The sequence below is a fragment of the Scyliorhinus canicula genome, chromosome 11, assembly GCF_902713615.1.
Source record: "Scyliorhinus canicula chromosome 11, sScyCan1.1, whole genome shotgun sequence".
Lineage (NCBI taxonomy): Eukaryota > Metazoa > Chordata > Chondrichthyes > Carcharhiniformes > Scyliorhinidae > Scyliorhinus > Scyliorhinus canicula.
Window position 1 is genome coordinate 94,584,162 of NC_052156.1, and position 25,645 is coordinate 94,609,806.

General features: G+C 48.5%; 1 protein-coding gene across 1 annotated transcript in view; it reads left to right on the forward strand.

Moving 5' to 3' along the window:
* Window positions 1–1,351: 1,351 nt before the first annotated feature.
* The window catches only part of abhd14a (abhydrolase domain containing 14A), a 33,659-nt gene continuing 9,365 nt past the window's right edge, over window positions 1,352–25,645 (forward strand). The window contains exons 1-2 of the mRNA XM_038810856.1: window positions 1,352–1,638; window positions 8,541–8,656. Of these exons, the coding sequence (XP_038666784.1) occupies window positions 1,394–1,638; window positions 8,541–8,656 (361 nt within the window). The 5' untranslated portion in view covers window positions 1,352–1,393. The remainder of the gene's footprint in view (window positions 1,639–8,540; window positions 8,657–25,645) is intronic.

Below are 25,645 nucleotides of genomic sequence, written 5' to 3' on the forward strand. Positions count from 1 at the left end.
TAATAATGTTATTGTAAATAAATATTGGTGTGGTGACGGAAATCCTGCCTCCCGCGGATTACTACACAGGTAAAAAAGCTTTCACCATTTAACTTGGGACAAGTGTTTGAATTGCCTTGCTTTGCTTTACATCAACGTGACATTGCATGCCAGCTAGATTTATGTCTCACCTTTGTTTTGTTGCCCAATCTTGTTTCCATGTACGTTCATTTTTTTAAGATGGTAAGTGCCTCAAAAACTGCACGTGCCGCATCCTTTCTGTACCTCGGAGCGCCTGCACGTAGGATGTCTTTCTCATCTCTCCCCACCACCTGTTTCTCTTTCCCATATATCCCCCTCCCCAACTCCCTTGTGGTGGTTTTGCACCCGCATCCCGTCCTTCCCACCCACCCGCGTCCATTCTCCCCCCCCCCCCACCCGCCTCCATTCTCCCCCCCACCCGCCTCCATTCTCCCCCCCCCCCACCCGCCTCCATTCTCCCCCCCCCACCCGCCTCCATTCTCCCCCCCCCACCCGCCTCCATTCCCCCCCCACCCGCCTCCATTCTCCCCCCCACCCGCCTCCATTCTCCCCCCCACCCGCCTCCATTCTCCCCCCCACCCCGCCTCCATTGTCCCCCCCACCCGCCTCCCTTGTCCCCCCCCACCCGCCTCCATTGTCCCCCCCCCCCCCGCCTCCATTGTCCCCCCCCCCACCCGCCTCCATTGTCCCCCCCCACCCGCCTCCATTGTCCCCCCCCACCCGCCTCCATTGTCCCCCCCCACCCGCCTCCATTGTCCCCCCCCACCCGCCTCCATTGTCCCCCCCCCACCCGCCTCCATTGTCCCCCCCCCGGCAGTGATAGAAGTCAGGATTTACAGTGCTTGGATCCGAATCAACAGGGCAGCATGTTGGCACAATGGTTAGCACTGCAGCCTCACATTTCAGGACCCAGTTTCAATTCCGACCTTGGGTGACTGTGTTGAGTTTGCACTATCTCTTGTCTCTGCGTGGATTTCTTCCAGGTGCTCCGGTCTCTTCCCACAGTCCAAAGATGTGCAGGTTAGGTGGATCGACCATGATAAATTGCCTCTTGATGTCCAACGGTTAGGTAGGATTACAGAGATGGGGTGGGAATGTGGGTGGGGTGCTATTTCGAAGGGTCAAAGCAGTCTCGATGGACCAAATGGCCTCTGTAATGTAGGGATTCTATGAACATTTTCTGTGCAGTCTTATCTTCAAATTAGAGATCCACATTATGGTTTTGTCAATCCTTGTGTATGATCCATTTATGTTGAGAAGATGTTAATATTACAGAAGATGCTGCATTCGTAGAAATATCTCGTATCTCTAGGTCATTGGGTTTTGATGCTCCTTTGTTGTCATTCCAGATTTCTGAATTCTGAGGAAGAATATGCACACCTTTAATCAATTCAGACTGCTAACCTTCCTGTTTGTTGTTGGTGCCACACTTGTGATCTACTACTTTCTTCCCCACATCGTGTTGGACAACACCTCGGGGCCAGCTGAGGAATTCAACATGGCCAACGCGAAGCAGCTCACAGTCAATGTCACTGTACAGAAAACCCCCAAACCCTCGGAAGTTTTCTACCGCGAATCATTGCCTCCACAGAAAGGTGGAGAACACCAGCAGCCGAGGTGAATGAGATCTTGAAAATGGGTGCGGTTAATCTCCAGTTATCAGCCATTGTAGAAACACGATTGCTTACATCGTATTTGTCTTTGTTCATGTTTTTTTCTGATAACGCTCGCTTCCTTTGATTTTGGGCTTCAAGCCTCATCTTTTTGAGATTTCTCTGCTCAGCTCTTTGTCCTTCGATTAGTGCTGCCAGTTGATCGGTCATTCTGCCTTTGCCTTTACCCTCTTATCACCATGGGTACTGCATTTGGAGCTGAGATTTGAGCCTCGATATTAGTTCAATATTACCTTGAGGGAGAGGGCACCAGTGTGCCACGCAGCAGGGTGTGTATGGCTTTAGCAGTGATCCCTCCTTATCATTTTACTTCTCCAGTTTGTACCTCCACTGTGCAGGAGTGTTATGGTACAGAGCGGCATGCTGTGATTTTAGCTTGAATATTCAAAGGATTGTTCTCGATGGAGTTCAGAAGAATGAGGGGGGATGTCATCGAGACTTAGAAAATTCTAACAGGACGAGACAGGGTAGATGCAGGGAAGATGTTACCAATGATGGCTGTGACCAGAACCAGGGGTCACAGTCTGAGGATTCAGGGTAAACCATTTCGGACAGAGATAAGGAGACATTTCTTCACACAAAAAGTGGTGAGTCTGTGGAATTCATCACCACAGGAAGTAGTTGATAAAACTTTGAATATATTCAAGAGGCGGCTGGATATAGCACTTGAGGAGAATGGGATCAAATGCTCTGGGGAGAAAGCAGGATTAGGCTATTGAGTTGGATGATCAGCCATGATCATGATGCATGGTGGAGCAGGCTCGAAGGGCCAAAAGGCCTCCTCCTGCTCCTATCTTCCATGTATCCAGTTCAGAGGGGAATGGGAGCTGGAGGTCAGAGGATTATGTAATGAAGTGAAAACATTTGAGACGCAGGAAGGAGAACAAAGTCTGCCCCTCAGTTTTCTGAATCTTCCCCGTATGTTTTTGGGTGCAGTAAGATTTAGGAGGGATGTTGTCCCAGTAACAGAAAATGAAAACTCGCTGACAGCACAAAGAAGGTGTGTTTGGCAGTGTCACAAGGATGGGGCAGAAGGAGCATTGCTGCGCTGCACTGCTACAAAAACCTCAATGACCTGTCCTGGTCAGGAAAGTTGTGCAGTTGTGAGACCACATGTGGCGTACTGTGAACAGTATTGGTCTCCTTATTTAAGGAACAATGTAAATGTGTAAGACACAGTTCAGAGAAGGTTTACTCGGAATGGGTGGGTTATCTTATGAGGTTAGGTTTGTGCCCACTAGAATTTAGAAGAGTAAGAGGTGACTTGACCAAAGCCTTTCAGATCCTGAGGGGTATTGACAAAGTGGATGTGGAGCAGCACTTTTCAACATACAGGGTGGGATTCTCGCAGCCCTGGGCTGGGCCGGAGAATCCCCGCGAACGGGCCACACCGCCCCGACGCTGGCACGTGATTCTCCGGCCCAGTTGGGCCGAGCGGCCGTAAGAAAAGCGCCGAGTCCCGCCGACACTATTCTAACCTGCTCTGGGCCAGCGGGACCTCGGCGTGTAAGGGTCGGGAGGCAGCCTTTGAAGGGGAGTGGGGTGTCCGACCCCGGGAGGGGCTCCGATGTGGCCTGGCCCGGCCCGCGATCGAGGTTCACCGATCGGCGGGCTGGGGGCCTCCTTTCCTACCAGCTGGCCCTGTAGACCTGCGCCATGTTGTGGGGGGCCGTCACGTTGAAGGAGGCCACTGCGCATGCGCGCGTTGGCACCAGCGCCACTGCACATCTCATCGTTGGTGCCGGTGCAACTGCGCACGCCTTGATCCCACAGCGCACAGTTCATGGCGGGATCTGTAGCCCCTGTAACGGCCAGAATGATTCCTGGCAGAGGCCCGTTCACACTGTCATAAAACACGAAGGTGTTTACGACGGCGTGGACACACTGCCGTGGGATTGGAGAATCCCGCCCATAGTCTTCCGTTGAGGGTCTGTCTCCCTCAGAACAAAAGCAAGTCAAATCCGCAATTCTGATGCCTCTTTCATCACAATAGCAAAACTACTGCGGTGCTGGAAACCTAAAATAGAATCCCAAAACACCAAAAATACACGCCAGGTCTGACAGAGTGAGAAACTTCTGCTTCTTCTCCCACTGGCCCAGTCTCCTCTTGCATGATTGCAGCTGGGGGAGTACTGTTGGTCACCAGCTCTTGTTTCCTTCCCTCTGCATCCCACATCACACACAAATTCACTGTCTCCCCCGCGCCCGCTCTCCCCCCCCCCCCCCCCCCCCGCGCGCCCGCTCTCCCCCCCCCCCCGCGCCCCGCTCTCCCCCCCGCGCGCCCGCTCTCCCCCCCCCCGCGCGCGCACCGCTCTCCCCCCCCCCCCCGCGCGGCCGCCTCTCCCCCCCCCCCCCGCGCGCCCGCTCTCCCCCCCCCCCCCCCCCCCCCGCGCGCTCGCTCTCTCTCCCGCGCTCGCTCTCTCCCCCCGCGCTCGTTAGTTAGAAGGGATAAAAGCACTTTAACCCAGGCTACCTATTTAAATAACTCAGACCTGACCCGCACAGGATACTTGGTGCACGCATTACCTCCTGCCAAATCCCACACTATCCCAACCAAGCACAAACCTTGGCCTGACCCTGACAACCGACATCCCCTTTCCCCCGGTTCTACCATTCTGACCACTTACAAGAACAAAGAATAATACTAAGACTTCTTACTGTGCTCACCCCAGTCCAACGCCGGCATCTCCACATCATAAAGAATAATACAGCTCCGGAACAGGCCCTTCGACCCTCTAAGCCTGTACTGGTCATGATACCAACCTTCAGCACTTCCTTGTGCCGTATCCTCATCTATCCATCCCATCCATGTATTTATCTTTGAAACTTATCTTCTCCCTTTAAATTATCGCTAGTGCTGAAAAAGGGGGAGTTTACGACCTCCCTGCTCCTGCTTACTCTGCGATGGTTGCTCCTGTCTCTCCAGCCTGAGGGAGAAGGTTGGGTGAGACGAGCTCTGAGATATCCACCGGTGACTGCCGTTCTGAGGAAGTTCCGGGTGATTTGATGTATAACAGTTGTGCACGTTATCCTTGCTCCTCTCATGGTACATTTAGAACATAGAACACTACAGCGCAGTACGGGCCCTTCGGCCCTCGATGTTGCGCCGACCTGTGAAACCATCTGAAGCCTATCTGACCTACACTATTCCATTTTCATCCATATGTCTATCCAGTGACCACTTAAATGCCCTTAAAGTTGGCGAGTCTACTACTGTTGCAGGCAGGGCGTTCCACACCCCTACTACTCTGAGTAAAGAAACTGCCTCTGACATCTGTCCTATATCTATCACCCCTCAATTTAAAGCTATGTCCCCTCGTGTTGGTCATCACCATCCGAGGAAAAAGACTCACTGTCCACCCTATCTAACCCTCTGACTATCTTATATGTCTCTATTAAGTCACCTCGCAGCCTTCTCCTCTCTAACGAAAACAACCTCAAGTCCCTGAGCCTTTCCTCGTAAGACCTTCCCTCCATACCAGGCAACATCCTAGTCAATCTCCTCTGATCCCTTTCCAAAGCTTCCACATCCTTCCTATAATGTGGTGACCAGAACTGCACGTAGTACTCCAGGTGCGGCCGCACCAGAGTTATGTACAGCTGCAGCATGACCTTGTGGTTCCGAAACTCAATCCCCCTGCTTATAAAGGCTAGCACACCATATGCCTTCTTAACAGCCCTATTAACCTGGGTGGCAACTTTCAGGGATTTATGTACCTGGATGCCGAGATCTCTCTGTTCATCTACACTACCAAGAATCTTGCCATTAGCCCAGTACTCTGCATTCCTGTTACTCCTTCCAAAGTGAACCACCTCACACTTTTCCGCATTAAACTCCATCTGCCACCTCTCAGCCCAGCTCTGCAGCTTATCTATGTCCCTCTGTATCCTATAACATCCTTCAGCACTATCCACAACTCCACCGACCTTCGTGTCATCTGCAAATTTACTAACCCATCCTTCTACACCCTCTTCCAGGTCATTTATAAAAATGACAAACAGCAGTGGCCCCAAAACAGATCCTTGCGGTACACCACTAGTAACTGAACTCCAGGATGAACATTTGCCATCAACCACCACCCTCTGTCTTCTTTCAGCTAGCCAATTACTGATCCAAACCGCTAAATCACCTTCAATTCCATACTTCCTTATTTTCTGCAATAGCCTACCGTGGGGAACCTTATCAAACGCCTTACTGAAATCCATATACACCACATCAACAGCTTTACCCTGATCCACCTGTTTGGTCACCTTCTCAAAAAACTCAATAAGGTTTGTGAGGCATGACCTACCCTTCACAAAACCGTGTTGACTATCGCTAATCAACTTGTTCTTTTCAAGATGATTATAAACCCTATCTCTTATAACCTTTTCCAACATTTTACCCACAACCGAAGTAAGGCTCACAGGTCTATAATTACCAGGGTTGTCTCTACTCCCCTTCTTGAACAAGGGGACAACATTTGCTATCCTCCAGTCTTCCGGCACTATTCCTGTCGACAAAGACGACATAAATATCAAGGACAAAGGCTCTGCAATCTCCTCCCTGGCTTCCCAGAGAATCCTAGGATAAATCCCATCTGGCCCAGGGGACTTATCTATTTTGACATTTTCCAAAATTGATAACACCTCCTCCTTTTGAACCTCAATTCCATCTAGCCTGGTCGACTGAACCTGAGTGTTCTCCTCGACAACATTGTCTTTCTCCAGTGTAAACACTGACGAAAAATATCCATTTAACGCTTCCCCTATCTCCTCTGATTCCACACACAACTTTCCACTACTATCCTTGATTGGCCCTAATCTTACTCTAGTCATTCTTTTGTTCCTGATATACCTATAGAAAGCCTTAGGGTTTTCCTTGATCCTATCCGCCAACGACTTTTCGTGTCCTCTCCTCGCTCTTCTTAACTCTCCCTTTAGGTCCTTCCTAGCTAACTTGTAACTCTCAAGTGCCCTAACTGAGCCTTCATGTCTCATCCTAACATAAGCCTTTTTCTTCCTCTTGACAAGTGCTTCAACTTCCTTAGTAAACCACGGTTCCCTTGCTCGACAACTTCCTCCCTGCCTGACAGGTACATACTTATCAAGGACACGCAGTAGCTGGTCCTTGAAAAAGCTCCACATTTCGATTGTACCCATCCCCTGCAGTTTCCTTCCCCATCCTATACATCCTAAATCTTGCCGAATAGCATCATAATTGCCTTTCCCCTAGCTATAATTCTTGCCTTGTGGTATATACCTCAAGGTATTGCTAAAGTAAACATAACCGAGTTGTGATCACTATCACCAAAGTGCTCACCTACATCTAAATCTAACACCTGGCCGGGTTCATTACCCAGCACCAAATCCAATGTGGCCTCGTCCCTTGTTGGCCTGTCTACATACTGTGTCAGAAAACCCTCCTGCACACACTGCACAAAAACTGACCCATCTATAGTACTCGAACTATAGTATTTCCAGTCAATATTTGGAAAGTTAAAGTCCCCCATAATAACTACCCTGTTACACTCGCTCCTGTCGAGAATCATCTTTGCAATCCTTTCCTCTACATCTCTGGAACTATTCGGAGGTCTATAGCAACTCCCAACAGGGTGACCTCTCCTCTACTGTTCCTAACCTCGGCCCATACTACCTCAGTAGACGAGTCCTCAAGTGTCCTTTCTACCGCCGTAATAATTTCCTTGATTAACAATGCCACACCCCCACCTCTTTTACCATCTTCTCTGTTCTTACAGAAACATCTAAATCCTGGAACCTGCAACAACCATTCCTGTCCCTGCTCTACCCATGTCTCCGAAATCGCCACAACATCGAGATCCCAGGTACCAACCCATGCTGCAAGCTCACCCACCTTATTCCGGATGCTCCTGGCGTTGAAGTAGACACACTTCAAACCAGCGTCCTGCTTGCCGGTGCCCTCTTTCGAACTTTTAACCCTATCCCTGACCTCACTACTTTCAACATCCTGTACACTGGGACTACAATTTAGGTTCCCATCCCCCTGCTGAATTAGTTTAAACCCTGCCGAAGAGCACTAGCAAATCTCCCCCCCAGGATATTGGTACCCCTCTGGTTCAGGTGAAGACCATCCTGTTTGTAGAGGTCCCACCTACCCCAGAATGAGCCCCAATTATCCAGGAAACCAAAACCCTCCCTCCTGCACCATCCCTGTAGCCACGTGTTCAACTCCTCTCTCTCCTTATTTCTCACTTCGCTAGCACGTGGCATGGGTAACAACCCAGAGATAACAACTCTGTTTGTTCTAGCTCTCAGCTTCCACCCTAGCTCCCTGAATTTCTGTCTCAAATCCCCATCTCTCTTCCTACCTATGTCGTTGGTACCTATGTGGACCACGACTTGGGGCTGCTCCCCCTCCCCCTTAAGGATCCCAAAAACACGATCAGAGACATCACGAACCCTGGCACCTGGGAGGCAACACACCAACCGTGAGTCTCTTTCGTTCCCACAGAACCTCCTGTCTGTTCCTCTAACTATGGAGTCCCCAATGACAAGTGCTCTGTTCCTCTTCTCCCTTCCCTTCTGAGCAACAGGGACAGACTCTGTGCCAGAGACCTGTGCCCTATTGCTTACCCCTGGTAAGTCGTCCCCCGCAACAGTATCCAAAACGGTATACTTGTTATAGATGGGAACGACCACAGGGGATCCCTGCACTGCCTGCCGGTTCCCTCTCCCTCCCCTGAAGGTAACCCATCTACCTTCTTCTTTTACCTGAGGTATGACTACCTCCCTATAACTCCTCTCAATAACCTCCTCCGCCTCCCGAATGATCCGAAGTTCATCCAGTTCATTTCAGTAACATCTTGCATCATTTTGTTTGTTCAGTTTAGAGGTACTCCTACTCCATGGGCAGGCCTTCAACTCGAAGACCTGGGAGGGTCTAGGAACACTTGTGTTGCTAGCACAACACGGATACAGAGCTGTGGCAGTGGACTTACCAGGTAAGGCATTTCAGCCAGTCATTTTCTCATTCTTAAAGTCTTGTGAAGGATGCAGTTATTGGATAAGGTCTTCTGCACTGGAACATATGTAAAACATTGTGATAAACAGACACACAATTCAGGAAGTCACCTGTCAAAGGGCTGTATTCGATATTCCCCTTCCTTGAGGAACGGTGTTCCCTACACGATCACTGGACTTGAAGAACGGCGTTCCCTACACAATCACTGGGCTTGAGGAATGGCGTTCCCTACACAATCACTGGGCTTGAGGAACGGCGTTCCATACACAATCACTGGGGTTGAGGAATGGCGTTCCCTACACAATCACTGGGCTTGAGGAACGGCGTTCCCTATACAATCACTGGGTTTGAGGAACGCCGTTCCCTACACAATCACTGGGTTTGAGGAATGGCGTTCCCGACACAATCATGGGCTTGAGGAACGGCGTACCCTACACAATAACTGGGCTTGAGGAACGCCGTTCCCTACACAATCACTGAGTTTGAGGAACGCCGTTCCCTACACAATCACTGGGTTTGAGGAATGGCGTTCCTGACACAATCATGGGCTTGAGGAACGGCGTACCCTACACAATCACTGGGCTTGAGGAACAGCATTCCCTGCACAATCACTGGGCCTGAGGAATGGCGTTCCCTATACAATCACTGGGCTTGAGGAAATGTGTTCCCTATACAATCACTGGGCTTGAGGAATGGCGTTCCCTACACAATCACTGGGCTTGAGGAATGGTGTTCCCTACACAATCACTGGGCTTGAGGAACGGCGTTCCATACACAATCACTGGGCTTGAGGAACGCCGTTCCCTGCACAATCACTGGGTTTGAGGAATGCCGTTCCCTATACAATCACTGGGTTTGAGGAATGGTGTTCCCGACACAATCATGGGCTTGAGGAACGGCGTACCCTACACAATCACTGGGTTTGAGGAACGGCATTCCCGACACAATCACTGGGTTTGAGGAATGGCGTTCCCGACACAATCACTGGGCTTGAGGAACGCCGTTCCCGACACAATCACTGGGTTTGAGGAATGGCATTCCCTACACAATCACTGGGTTTGAGGGATGGCATTCCCTACACAATCACTGGGTTTGAGGAATGGCATTCCCTACACAATCATGGGCTTGAGGAAAAGCGTACGCTACATAATCACTGGGCTTGGGGAATGGCGTTCCCTACGCAATCACTGGGCTTGAGAATACCTACCCTACACGATCACTGGGCTTGAGGAGGACCGTACCCCACACAATCACTGGGCTTGAGGAACGCTATACGCTACACAATCACTGGGCTTGAGGAGCACCGTACCCCACAGAATCACTGGGCTTGAGGAACAGCGTTCCCTACACAATCACTGGGCTTGAGGAACAGCGTTCCCTACACAATCACTGGGCTTGAGGAGTGCCGGACCCCACACAATCACTGGGCTTGAGGAGCGTCGGACCCCACACAATCACTGGGCTTGAGGAGCGCCGGACCCCACACAATCACTGGGCTTGAGGAGCACTGCACCCCACATGATCACTGGGCTTGAGGAACAGCGTACGCTACACAATCACTGGGCTTGAGGAGCGCCGGACCCCACACAATCACTGGGCTTGAGGAACGCTGTACCCTGCAGGAACCCTGGGCTTGAGGAATGCCATACACTATGCAATCACTGGGCTTGTGGAATGCTGTACCCTGCAGAATCACTGGGCTTGAGGAACGTCGTACCCGACACAATTACTGGGCTTGGGGAACGCTGTACCCTACACAATCAATGGGTTTGAGGAATGCCGTACCCCACACAAGAACTGGACTTGAGGGACGCCGTACCCGACACAATAATTAGGCTTGTGGAATTTCGTACCCGACACAATCACTGGGCTGGAGGAATGCCGTACCCTACACAATAACTGGGCTTGAACGCCGTACCCTACGCAATCACTGGGCTTGGGGAATGCCATACCCTACACAATCACTGGGCTTGAGGAGGACCGTACCCCACACAATCACTGGGCTTGAGGAACGCTATACGCTACACAATCACTGGGCTTGAGGAACAGCGTTCCCTACACAATCACTGGGCTTGAGGAACAGCGTTCCCTACACAATCACTGGGCTTGAGGAGCGCCGGACCCCACACAATCACTGGGCTTGAGGAGCGTCGGACCCCACACAATCACTGGGCTTGAGGAGCGCCGGACCCCACACAATCACTGGGCTTGAGGAGCACTGCACCCCACATGATCACTGGGCTTGAGGAACAGCGTACGCTACACAATCACTGGGCTTGAGGAGCGCCGGACCCCACACAATCACTGGGCTTGAGGAACGCTGTACCCTGCAGGAACGCTGGGCTTGAGGAATGCCATACACTATGCAATCACTGGGCTTGTGGAATGCTGTACCCTGCAGAATCACTGGGCTTGAGGAACGCCGTACCCGACACAATTACTGGGCTTGGGGAACGCTGTACCCTACACAATCAATGGGTTTGAGGAATGCCGTACCCCACACAAGAACTGGACTTGAGGGACGCCGTACCCGACACAATAATTAGGCTTGTGGAATTTCGTACCCGACACAATCACTGGGCTGGAGGAATGCCGTACCCTACACAATAACTGGGCTTGAACGCCGTACCCTACGCAATCACTGGGCTTGGGGAATGCCATACCCTACACAATCACTGGGCTTGAGGAGCGCCGGACCCCATACAATCACTGGGCTTGTGGAACGCTGTACCCTACACAATCACTGGGCTTGAGTAATAGAACAATAGAACATTACAGCGCAGTACAGGCCCTTCGGCCCTCGATTTTGTGCCGACCTGTGAAACCACTCTAAAGCCCATCTACACTATTCCCTTATCATCCATATGTTTATCCAATGACCATTTAAATGCCCTTAGTGTTGGCGAGTCCACTACTGTTGCAGACAGGGCATTCCATGCTCCTATTGCTCTCTGAGTAAAGAACCTCAGTCCTGACATCTGTCCTATATCTATCTCCCTCAATTTAAAGCTATGTCCCCTCGTGCCAGCCATCACCATTCAAGGAAAAAGGCTCTCACTGTGCACCCTATCTAATCCTCTGACTATCTTAGTTCATAGATCATAGAATTTGCAGTGCAGAAGTAGGCCATTCGGCCCATCGAGTCCATACCGGCTCTTAGAAAGAGCACACTCCTCCACCCTGTCCCCGTATCCCAGTAACCCCAAATCACCTTTTTTCTTTTGGACACCAAGGTCAATTTATCATTGCCAATCCACCTAATCTGCACATCTTTGGACTGTGGGAAGAAACCGGAGCAGCCGGAGGAAATCCACGCAGACACAGGGAGAACATGACTCCACACAGGCAGTGACCCAAGCCTGGAATCGAACCTGGGACCCTGGAGCTGTGGAGCAACTGTGCGAACCACTGTGCTATCATGCTGCCCAAAACATCTATCTGGCTTCTGCTGTTTTGAATCCTCGATATCTGTCATAAGCCACTGGATTTGTTGGTCCCACCCTTTTTTCTTGATTGGTTTAGCTCACTGGGCTAAATCGCTGGGTTTTAAAGCAGGCCAGCAGCACGGTTCAATTCCCGTACCAGCCTCCCCGGACAGGCGCCGGAATGTGGCGACTAGGGGCTTTTCACAGATGCTTCATTGAAGCCTACTCGTGACAATAAGCGATTTTCATTTCATTGAATGCTTCTCACCGTTCTGTCACAGATTTACCCCAAAGTGGCTGCTCCCAGTCCACTCTGGCCAAATCATATCTGATCTTATTAAAATATGCCTTTATTAAGTCACCTCTTAACCTTCTTCTTCTCTAACGAAAAAAGCCTCAAGTCCCTCAGCTTTTCCTCATAAGATCTTCCTTCCATACCAGGCAACATCCTGCTAAATCTCATCTGCACCCTTTCCAATGCTTCCACATCCTTCCTATAATGCAGCGACCAGAACTGCACGCAATAATCCAAATGCGGCCGCACCAGAGTTTTGTACAGCTGCAACATGACCTCATGGCTCCGAAACTCAATCCCTCTACCAATAAAAGCTAACACACCGTACACCTTCTTAACAACCCTCTCAACCTGGGTGGCAAATTTCAGGGATCTATGTACATGGACACCGAGATCTCTCTGCTCATCCACACTACCAAGAATCTTACCATTAGCCCAGTACTCTCTATTCCTGTTACTCCTTCCAAAATGAATCACCTCACACTTTTCTGCATTAAACTCCATTTGCCACTTCTCAGCCCAGCTCTGCAGCTTATCTATGTCCCTCTGTATCCTATAACATCCTTCAGCACTATCCACAACTCCACCAACTTCAGTGTCATCTGCAGATTTACTCACCCATCCTTCTACACCCTCCTCCAGGTCATTTATAAAAATAACAAACAGCAGTGGCCCCAAAACAGATCCTTGTGGTACACCACTAGTAACTGAACTCCAGGCTGAACATTTCCCATCAACCACTTCTTACAGCTAGCCAATTTCTGATCCAAACCGCTAAATCACCCTCAATCCCATGCCTCCCTATTTTCTGCAATAGCCTACCGTGGGGAACCTTATCAAACGCTTTACTGAAATCCATATACACCACATCAACTGCTTTTCCCTCGTCCACCTGTTTGGTCACCTTCTCAAAAAACTCAATAAGGTTTGTGAGGCACGACCTACCCTTCACCAAACCGTGTTGACTATCCCTAATCAAATTATTCCTTTCTAGATGATTATAAATCCTATCTCTTATAATCCTTTCCAAGACTTTGCCCACAACAGAAGTAAGGCTCACTGGTCTATAGTTACCGGGGTTGTCATAACTCCCCTTCTTGAACAAGGGGACAACATTTGCTATCCTCCAGTCTTCTGGCACTATTCTTGTAGACAATGACCGGTTCTGGGGGAGGTGGGAGTACTACAAATTGGGCGGTCTACACCTGAGCCGGACTGGAACCAATGTCCTTGGGGGTGCTTTTGCTAACGCTGTTGGGGAGGGTTTAAACTAATGTGGCAGGGGGATGGGAAGCAAATGAGATTAGTGGACAGTAAGGAGTTAGTAACTAAAGCCTGTAAGGAACTAGATCATGAAGTCAGCGTGACTAAGGGGAAGAGTAGGCAGGGAGCAGATGATGAACGCAAAGGGACTGGTGGTCTGTGGTGCATTTGTTTTAATGCAAGAAGTGTAGTAGGTATGGCAGATGAACTTAGTGTAATGGGAGCGGCGTTTTCAGAACCCCAAAATGTATCATAGAGTTCAACCAACCTCTCCCTTTAATGTATTGTTGCTTTTGAAGCACACGGCTTGGTCTCCAGGTGTGGTAGTACAATTATGGACACGTGGGTTTTTAAACACAAAACAATGTTTATTCCATGAATTCAACTTAACCTTTTTAAATAAACATTGGATCCCTTAGTTCAAAGATAACCCCGAAAATAATACAACACTAAATAATCCCTCAAAATGTTCCTTCAAACCTCCAAAAGACTTAACACCTTTAAACAGAAACACATCAGGTTAAAGACATTACTATTATGAGATTAAATCACCCAAATGATTCAGAGATAGTCTTTCCTGGCAGAGATCATGACAGATCCAGCTCACTGCAAACACAGACACACCCAAGCTCTTTTCCTCAAAACTGAAACTAAAACTCCCAAAAAGCAGACGTGAGCTCAGCTCAGCTCCGCCCACCCTCTGACATCACTTCAGTAATATGAGCTGCTGCATTTCTTAAAGGTGCATTGCTTAAACATCCATTTCTTACAGGTACTCTCACATGACACTAACCTAAGCCCGTACTACCTCAGTAGATGAGTCCTTATCAGTCGACCTTTCTGCCACCATAATATTGTCCTTGACTAACAATGCCACACCTCCCCCTCTTTTAGCACCTTCCCTGAGCTTACTGAAACATCTAAACCCCGGAACCTGCAACAACTATTCCTCGCCCTGCTCTATCCATGTCTCTGAAATGGCCACAACATCGAAGTCCCAGGTACTAACCCATGCTGCAAGTTCACCCACCTTATTCCGGATGCTCCTGGCGTTGAAGTAGACACATTTCAAACCACCTTCCTGCCTGCCGGTACTCTCCTACGACCTTGAAACCTTACTCATGACCTCCCTACTCTCAACCTCTTGCACACTGGAGCTACAATTCAAGTTCCCACCCCCCTGCTGAATTAATTTAAAGCCTCCCGAAGAGCGTTAGCAAACCTCCCCCCCAGGATATTGGTACCCCTCTGGTTCAAGTGTAGACCATCCCGTTTGTAGAGGTCCCACCTACCCCAGAATGAGCCCCAATTATCCAGGCATCTGAATCCCTCCCTCCTGCACCATCTCTGCAGCCAAGTGTTCAACTATTCTCTCCCTATTCCTCGTCTCGCTAGCACGTGGCACGGGTAACAGCCCAGAGATAATAACTGTTTGTTCTAGCTCTAAGATTCCACCCTAGCTCCCTAAATACCTTCCTTACATCCCCATCCCTTTTCCTACCTATGCCATTGGTACCTATGTGGACCACGACTTGGGGCTGCTCCTCCTCCCACTTAAGGATCCCGAAAACACAATCCGAGACATCACGGACCCTGGCACCTGGGAGGCAACACACCAACCGCGAGTCTCTCTCGTTCCCACAGAATCTCCTATCTATCCCCGTAACTATGGAGTCCCTAATGATTAATGCTCTGCTCCTCTTCTCCTTCCCCCCCCCTTCCCATCATAGCCCTACTTTTGCTGGTTTCGGAGCTGCTGCACCTTCTGCAACACCGGGAGGTGATCCAGGTTGGGCAAGTGTATGGCTGGAAGTATCGTCTGCGGGTCCCTGTTCATCAGGAGTTGAGCCAGCGACATGCCAGTGGACGGTGGGGTCGCCCTGTACGCAAGCAACGCGAGGTAGATGTCAGAAGCAGAATCCGTGGCCTTGCTGATGAGCTGTTTCACAATGTGCACCTTCCCATTGGACTGCGGATAGTATGGGCTGGACGTGACATGTTTGAAATGATATGACTTGGCAAACATAGACCACTCGTGGCTGTTGAAGCACGGCCGATTGTCACTCATGACAGTGAGTGGGATACCATGTCTGGAGAACGTCTCCTTACAGGCCTTGATGACGGTCGGATAGCTTCACGACTTAAGGGTAATTGGAGAAATAGTCAATAGATTTCATGCTGCTGGAGCGTCTCCTTGCTCTGCGCTGGCTGGAAGAGTTGACAGTTCGCACAGTTGAGGACCATGTTCGAGATGTCCTGGCTGATGTCAGGCCAGTAAACAGCCTGCCTGGCTCTGCGTCTGCACTTCTCGACACCCAGCTGTCCCTCATGAATCTGGCGCAGCACCAAGCTCTGGAGACTGAGTGGAATGACAATCCGGTCCATCTTGAGGCAGATACCATCAATCACCATCAGGTCATCCTTTACGTTGTAAAATTGAGGGCACTGCCCTGTCTGCCAGCCATTGGCGAGGTGGTGCAAGACACGCTGCAAAATGAGGTCTTTGGCTGTCTCTTCACTGATACGAACCACCTTCTCATCAGATGCCAGGAGGGTGCTAGCACACAGCTGCACCCCTGATTATATCTGCCGGATGATTTCCAGCGGTTCACTAGGCAATGTGATGGAGTGGGACAATGCATCAGCGATGATCAGCTCCTTGCCATGTACAATAAGTCAAAGTCGTACCTTCTGAGTTGGAGGAGGATGCGCTGCAACCGAGGCGTCATGTCATTTAGGTCCTTGTGGATAATGTTGATCAGAGGCCGATGATCCGTCTCGACAGTGAATGTCGGCAGGCCGTAGACATAGTCGTGAAACTTGAGAATGACAGTGAGAAAACCCAGGCTTTCCTTCTCTTTTTGCGCATACCTTGTTTTGGTAGGCGTCATGGCCCTCAATGCGTAGGCTACTGGTACCCAGGATGAGATGTCATCACGTTGCAGTAGGACCGCACCGATGCCATCCTGGCTCGCATCTGTTGAGATTTTTGTCTCCCTGTCTGGGTCGAAAAATGTCAAGACTAGTGCAGTGGTGAGCTTGGCTTTCAGCTCCAACCACTCTGCCTGATGTGCTGCCTTCCACTCAAAGGCAATGGACTTTTTCACCAGGTTTCGTAGGGCCGTGGTGTCTGAGGCCATGTTTGGTATGAACTTACCCAGAAAATTGACCATGCCCAGGAAGCGCAACACCACCTTCTTGTCTTCAGGGACCTTCACGGCTTTGATGGCCTTGACCTTGTCTGTGTCGGGCGCACACGCTCTGCTGAGAGATCTGGTCTCCTTGGAACTTGAGTGTCGACATGCCAAAGCAACATTTGGATCTGTTCAGCTTCAGGCCATTGGCATGGACATGGCGGAATACCTGCTGAAGACGGTAAACATGCTCTTCAGGAGTCATGGACCATATGATGATGTTGTCCACGTACACACAAACCCCTTCAATGCCCTCCATCATCTGCTCCATGATGCAATGGAAGATCTCCGATGCCGAGACAATTCCAAATGGCATGTGATTACAGCAGTATCTGCCAAATGGTCTGTTGGAGGTGCAGAGCCTTCTGTTGGACACATCCAGCTGGATTTGCCAAAATCCATGTGACTCATCAAACTTGATGAAAAAACGTGCGTGTGCCATCTCACTGGTGAATTCCTCCCACTTCGGGATGGGGTAGTGTTCATGCATTATATTCTTATTGAAATCCTTGGGATCAATGCAGATGCGCAGGCCTCCCGAAGGCTTTCTAGCACATACAATCGAGCTGACCCAGTCAGTCGGTTCGGTTACCTTGGAAATGATGCCCTGTTGCTGAAGATCTTTGAGCTGTGCCTTCAGGCACTCCCTCAGCGGAGCCGCGACCCGGCGTGGTGCGTGGACCAGTGGCTTGGCATCAGGTCGTAGTAGAATCTTGTATCGATATGGCAGCCTGCCCACCCCATCGAACACATCCGGATACTGAGCGAGGATGTCGTCAATGCCGGCCTGAAGATCCACATTGGAGGATGTTGTTGTGTAAACCCGCTGCACGAGGTTCAGCTGCTTGCAGGCATGCGCGCCAAGTAGGGATGCCCTGTCTGGCTTGACAATTTCAAAACGTAACCATGCATGGGTGCTCTGGTTAGAGACGAGTAGATGACAGGATCCCAGTGCCGTGATGGCATTTCTATTGTCGTCCAGGATCCTGCAGGCTGCTGGAAGGACCTTGGGGGGGCTTCTTGATGTGTTTGAAATCTGCCTGTGAGAGGAGGTTGGCAGAAGCACCTGTGTCCAGCTTGAACTGGATGGAGCAGTGGTTGACCTGCATCACCGCACGCCATTCGTCCGCAGAATCCACAGTGAGGATGGATTGAATTTGTGATGAGTTGGATGTGGCATATTCACATTTGGTAATGATGCCCACACAGTAGGCGGGGTCCAGGCACTCGTCCTCTGGATCCGTTGTGTCGCCAGGATCAAAATCCTTTAATCGTTGTTCACACTCTGAACGTGCCGTTGTCGGAATTGGGAGCGCTGGCCCCTGACTGGTGGTGCAGACCTACACAAGGCTGCATAGTGTCCAGGCTTCCCACAGTTTAAACATCGCTTGCCTCTTGCAGGGCAGTGTTTCTTTAAGTAGGCGTAGCCGCAGTTCGAGCACGTCATGACATCGGCGTCCTGACGCTCCGCGCATCGTCGCACATGCGCAGTGCGGGTGTCGGCCGCTTCGTTATCCTGTTCGCATCGCTCGTGCATGGGGCCCCGGGAAAAGTGCGCGACATGGCCGCTTTCATCAATGAGGCGTTGCATCCGGGAGATGGTCTGCACACTCTCTGCCACGTGGGAGGCAAGTTTCTCATTCTCAGCCGATTTGTACTGGGCATAGCGAATATTGGGTAATGGTATAGCTGGATCGCAGGTGGGAGTGATGCCTACTGTGGTTGATAAGCCAGTGGAAAATCAGACTGAAGTGTTGAAGGACGAATATCCTTGGATTTTTCCGGATTGTATAATAATGAGGTCGCAAAGTCACAGGTTAAGACAAGGAGAAATCAGAGAGTGAAGATAAAGCTGAAGTTCAATATCAGAGATTAATTTTGATCAGATGGTTGAAAAAGAACAAGAACAGGTGGAGGATGAAGTCGATACTTTTAGTTCAGGAAAATTGGCGGAGTTACAACAGAAAGATATAGAAATAAAACTGATGTATCTGAAAGTATACACGGAAGAGGAATCTGAGTGTACACCAGAATGTTATTACTGTAAAAGTGATGACTTGATGAGAAAATGGAGACCTTTACATATGCAGGCGGATGAAAAGTGGGCAGAAGTTCATCAAGTAGTATTGCCAGTATGGTATAGGAAGGAGGTGTTGAGAGTAGCATGAGGTACCAGTGGGAGGTCATTTGAGAATAAGGAAAACTCTAGCGAAAATACAAAAACATTTTTATTGGCCTGGACTACATAAAGATGTAGTTAAATTTTGTCAATCATGTCCAACATGTCAAGTGATAGGGAAACCTCAAGCAGTGATAAAACCAGCAAGCTTAATACCCATTCCAGCATTTCAGGAACTTTTTGCAAGGGTCTTAATTGATTGCTTTGGACTACTTCCTAAAACGAAAAGTGGGAATCCATATCTTTTGACTATAATGGATGTGTGTCCTATGTTTTCAGAGGCCATTCCAGTATGTAATATTGCAGCTAAAAAGATTGCCGAGGAGTTACTTAAATTCTTTACTAGATATGGACTACCCACAGAAATACAATCGGATCAAGGATCAATTTTATTTCAAGATTATTCAAAGAAGTTGTGGATAGCTTTGGAATAAAACAATTTAAATAAATTGCGTACCATCCAGAATCGCAAGGTGCATTAGAAAGGTGGCATCAGACATAAAGACAATGTTGAGAGCTTATTGTCAAGATTATCCAGAGGATTGGGATAAAGGAATTCCATTCGTACTGTTCGCAATTTGGGAGGCACCTGATGAGTCAACTAAGTTGAACTAATTTTTGGTCATGAGGTAAGAGGACCACTTAATTTGATTGAGGAAAAATTGATGAGTGAGCTGTCGGAACCTACATTATTTGATTATGTATCAAATTTTAGATTCTAGCCAATTCACCATTGGCTAGACAACATTTAAAAGTTGCTCAACATGTGATGAAACAGGTAGCAGACAAGAAAGCAAAAGGTTTTGTTTTGCCATTGGAGATAAGTTTTAGTGGTGTTACCAGTGGTAGGTGAACCTTTAAAAGCAAGGTCTTGTGGACCTTATCAGATTGAAAGGAAATTAAGTGAGGTGAAATATGTGGTAAAAACACCAGATAGAAGGAAAATTCACCGAGTGTGCCATTTGAATATGCTTAAAAGGTACTTTGAAAGGGAAGGAGAGAAAAAGAAGGTTTAATGATTCTGGCTCAAAGTGAAGAACCAAATCCAGATGACTCTAAATTTGACATCTCTCAAACTAAATTGGAAAACAAGGATGTTCTTAAAAATTGGGATAAATTGTTGAGTTACCTTCCAGAGGAAAAACGAACTGACCTGAAAAAGTTAATGATATCACATGGGCAAGTTTGTAGAGATAAATTGGGAAGTATGAAAATGGCTATACATGATGTAGATGTGGGAAATGCTGTTCCAATTAAACAACATCCATATAGACTTAACTCTTTAAAATTGGCACAGGTTAACAAAGAAATTGAAAGTATGTTTAAAAATGGCATAATTGAAGTGGGTTGCAACCAATGGAGCTCACCCATCGTGATGGTACCAAAACCGGACAGAACCCAACGGTTGTGTGTGGACTATAGAAAAGTTAATACAGTTACAAGAACGGACTCTTATCCTATCCCACGCTTGGAGGATTGTATTGAGAAGGTGGGACGATCAGCTTTTATTTCCAAACTGGATTTAGTTAAAGATTACTGGCAGGTACCTTTATCCGAAAGGGCTAAGATGATTTCAGATTTTGTGACTCCAGATGGTATATGCCATTTGGCATGAAAAACTCTCCAGCCGCATTTCAATGGTTAACTAACAAAGTGGTTTCAGGATTACCCAATTTCAGGAAAGTTCAGTAAGATATTTCTCGCTAAGTTCAGCACCTGCATGCATCTGAGGTTCTCCTCACACTGGAGCCAAAACTTCACTCCCAACTCATCCAAGCTTGCGAACCACCCCTTCTAAAACAAATCCTTTATCTTCTTCACTACTCGCTCTCCTCTAATCAGCATCACCTTCAAACCTGTCCTCAACTTAAAGTGCTGCCGGAATTGCCTCCAAATTTTCAGTGTGGCTACCACCACAGGATCCTCGAGTACACCTTATGCACCAGGGAAAGAAATGAGTAGTCCCTATGGGCTGGTTTAAGTCAGTGGGCTAGACAGCTGGTTTGTAATGCAGAACAAGACCAGCAGTGCGGGTTCAATTCCTTTACCAGCTTACCTGAACAGGTGCCGAAATGTGGCAACTAGGGGCTTTTCACAGTAATTTCATACTTGTGACAATAAAAGGAAACACCTGGCTCACCCAGTCCTTCCTCGGTCTCATCTGTTCCTTCACCCTCAGTCGGGTCTCCTTAACAGCATCACGTCTGCTTTCTGGCCCTTTAAGTGCGAGAAAACATGCGCTCTCTTCATCCGTCCCCCAATCATTGCATGTTCCATGTCACCACTCTGACTGGGTGTCACTCACCCTCCCCTCTCCACCCCCCACCCTTCCTATCAGTAATGTCGATCCGCCCAGGCTCCATCTGGCTAGTGAGACCCAGCCCTACTTGCCCCCTTCCCCCCCCCCCTTCAAATCCCCCCAACCACTTCCTCTTGAAAACACCTTATCCAATATCGTCCCCATCCCCTCGCCATTCACACATCCCAGGCCCATCCAAACCTGCCCAATGACTTTCAATGACTGCGCCCCATCCCCATGTAGGTTCCAAAGACTGGGCTCCCCTACCACTCCCCTGATCACTTGCCAACATTGCATTTGTTAGCGTGGTGACGCCTGCCAGAGCCCCTCACCCATGTCATGATATGCATATTGACTAGGATGTAAAGACTTAACAAGTTAATCATAATGCTTCTTGCCACTAGAGGGAACTACAGAACAGTCATATATAGAATATAGAACAGTACAGCACAGAACAGGCCCTTCGGCCCTCGATGTTGTGCCGAGCAATGATCACCCTACTCAAACCCACGTATCCACCCCCCCCCCCCCTAACCTTACTCTTTTAGAACACTACGGGCAATTTAGCATGGCCAATCCACCTAACCCGCACATCTTTGGACTGTGGGAGGAAACCGGAGCACCCGGAGGAAACCCACACACGGGGAGGACGTGCAGACTCCGCACAGACAGTGACCCAGCCGGGAATCAAACCTGGGACCCTGGAGCTGTGAAGCATTTATGCTAACCACCATGCTACCGTGCTGCCCAAAATATATCATGTGACTTCTGGGTAGAAGAGATAGAAGGTGGTTAAGCACGAGAAAAATCAGTTGTGTATTTGAGAACAAAGAACAAAGAAAAGTACAGCACAGGAACAGGCCCTTTGGCCCTCCCATCCTGTGCCGACCATGCTGCCTGACTAAACTACAACCTTCTACACTTCCTGGGTCCGTATCCCTCTATTCCCATCCTATTCATGTATTTGTCAAGATGCCCCTTAAATGTCACTATCATCTCTGCTTCCACCACCACCTCCAGCAGCGAGTTCCAGGCACCCACTACCCTCTGTAAAAAAAAAAAAAAAAAAACTTGCCTTGTGCATCTCCTCTAAACCTTGTCCCTTGCACCTTAAACCTATGCCCCCTAGTAATTGGCCCCTCTACCCTGGGGAAAAGTCTGACTATCCACTCTGTCTATGCCCCTCATAATTTTGTAGACCTCTATCAGGTCGCCCCTTAACCTCCGTCGTTCCAGTGAGAACAAACCGAGTTTATTCAACCGCTCCTCATAGCTAATGCCCTCCATACCAGGCAACATCCTGGTAAATCGCTTCTGCACCCTCTCTAAAGCCTCCACATCCTTCTGGTAGTGTGGCGACCAGAATTGAACACCGTACTCCAAATGTGGCCTAACTAAGGTTCTATACCTCAATAGCACTAAACGACATAGGGTCAGACGATGTGGAGTCTGTGTGGGTAGAGTTGAGGAACCCACAAAGGCAAAAAAACCATAATGGGAGTTATGTACAGGCCTCCTGATAGTGGTCAGGACCAGGGGCACAAAATGCACCACGAAATAGGGCATGTCAGAAAGGCAAGGTCACAGTGATCATGGGGGACTTCAATATGCAGGTGGACTGGGTAAATAATGTTGCCAGTGGACCCAAAGAAAGGGAATTCATTGAATGTTTACAGGATGGCCTTTTGGAACAGCTTGTGATGGAGCCCACGAGGGAACAGGCTATTCTGGACTTAGTGTTATGTAATGAGCCAGAATTGATAAAAGATCTTAAAGTAAGGGAACACTTAGGAAGCAGTGGTCATAATATGGTAGAATTCAGTCTGCAATTTGAAAGAAGGAAGGTAGAATCAGATGTAAAGTTTTTACAGTTAAATAAAGGTAATTACAGGCGCATGAGGGAGGAACTGACGAAAATCGACTGGAAGCAGAGCCTAGTGGGAAAGACAGTAGAACAGCAATGGCAGGAGTTTCTGGGAGTAATTGAGGACACAGTGCAGAGGTTCATCCCAAAGAAAAGAAAGGTTATCAGAGGGAGGATTAGGCAGCCATGGCTGACAAAGGAAGTCAGGGAATGCATCAAGGCAAAAGAGAGAGCCTATAATGTGGCAAAGAGTAGTGGGAAGTCAGAAGATTGGGAAGGCTACAAAAACAAACAGAGGATAACAAAGAGAGAAATAAGGAAGGAGAGGATCAAACATGAAGGTAGGCTAGCCAGTAACATTAGGAATGATAGTAAAAGTTTCTTTAAATACATTAAAAACAAACGGGAGGCAAAAGTAGACATTGGGCCGCTCCAAAATGACGCTGCTAATCTAGTGATGGGAGACAAGGAAATAGCTGAGGAACTTAATAAGTACTTTGCGTCAGTCTTCACAGTAGAAGACATGAGTAATATCCCAACAATTCAGGAAAGTCAGGGGGCAGAGTTGAATATAGTTGCCATCACAAAGGAGAAGATGCTAGAGAAACTAAAAGGTCTGAAAATTGATAAATCTCCGGGCCCAGATGGGCTACATCCTAGAGTTCTAAAGGAGATAGCTGAAGAAATAGTGGAGGCGTTAGTTATGATCTTTCAAAAGTCACTGGAATCAGGGAAAGTCCCAGAGGATTGGAAAATCGCTGTTGTAACCCCCCTGTTCAAGAAGGGAACAAGAAAAAAGATGGAAAATTATAGGCCAATTAGCCTAACCTCGGTTGTTGGCAAAATTCTAGAATCCATCGTAAGGATGAGATTTCTAAATTCTTGGAAGTGCAGGGTCGGATTAGGACAAGTCAGCATGGATTTAGTAAGGGGAGGTCGTGCCTGACAAACCTGTTAGAGTTCTTTGAAGAGATAACAAATAGGTTAGACCAAGGAGAGCCAATGGATGTTATCTATCTTGACTTCCAAAAGGCCTTTGACAAGGTGCCTCACGGGAGACTGCTGAGTAAAATAAGGGCCCATGGTATTCGAGGCAAGGTACTAACATGGATTGATGATTGGCTGTCAGACAGAAGGCAGAGAGTTGGGATAAAAGGTTCTTTTTCGGAATGGCAACCGGTGACAAGTGGTGTCCCGCAGGGTTCAGTGTTGGGGCCACAGCTGTTCTCTTTAAATATTAACGATCTAGATGACGGGACTGGGGGCATTCTGGCCAAGTTTGCTGATGATACAAAGATAGGTGGAGGGGCAGGTAGTATTGAGGAGGTGGGGAGGCTGCAGAAAGATTTAGACAGTTTAGGAGAATGGTCCAAGAAGTGGCTGATGAAATTCAACGTGGGCAAGTGCGAGGTCTTGCACTTTGGAAAAAAGAATAGAGACATGGACTATTTTCTAAACGGTGACAAAATTCATAATGCTAAAGTGCAAAGGGACTTGGGAGTCCTAGTCCAGGATTCTCTAAAGGTAAACTTGCAGGTTGAGTCCGTAATTAAGAAAGCAAATGTAATGTTGTCATTTATCTCAAGAGGCTTGGAATATAAAAGCAGGGATGTACTTCTGAGGCTTTATAAAGCACTAGTTAGGCCCCATTTAGAATACTGTGAGCAATTTTGGGCCCCACACCTCAGGAAGGACATACTGGCACTGGAGCGGGTCCAGCGGAGATTCACACGGATTATCCCAGGAATGGTAGGCCTAACATACGATGAACGTCTGAGGATCGTGGGATTATATTCATTGGAGTTTAGGAGGTTGAGGGGAGATCTAATAGAAACTTAAAAGATAATGAATGGCTTGGATAGGATGGACGTAGGGAAGTTGTTTCCATTAGCAGGGGAGACTAGGACGCGGGGGCACAGCCTTAGAATAAAAGGGAGTCACTTTAGAACAGAGATGAGGAGAAATTTATTCAGCCAGAGAGTGGTAGGTCTGTGGAATTCATTGCCACAGAGGGCGGTGGAGGCCGGGACATTGAGTGTCTTTAAGACAGAAATTGATAAATTCTTGATTTCTCGAGGAATTAAGGGCTATGGGGAGAGAGCGGGTAAATGGAGTTGAAATCAACCATGATTGAATGGTGGAGTGGACTCGATGGGCCGAATGGCCTTACTTCCGCTCCTATGTCTTATGGTCTTATACAGCTGCAACATGACTTGCCAATTTTTATACTCAATGCCCCGGCCAATGAAGGCAAGCATGCCACATGCCTTCTTGACTACCTTCTCCACCTGTGTTGCCCCTTTCAGTGACCTGTGGGCCTGTACACCAAGATCTCTCTGACTGTCAATACTCTTGAGGATTCTACCATTCACTGTATATTCCCTACCTGCATTGGACCTTCTAAAATGCATTACCTCACATTTGTCCGGATTAAACTCTATCTGTCATCT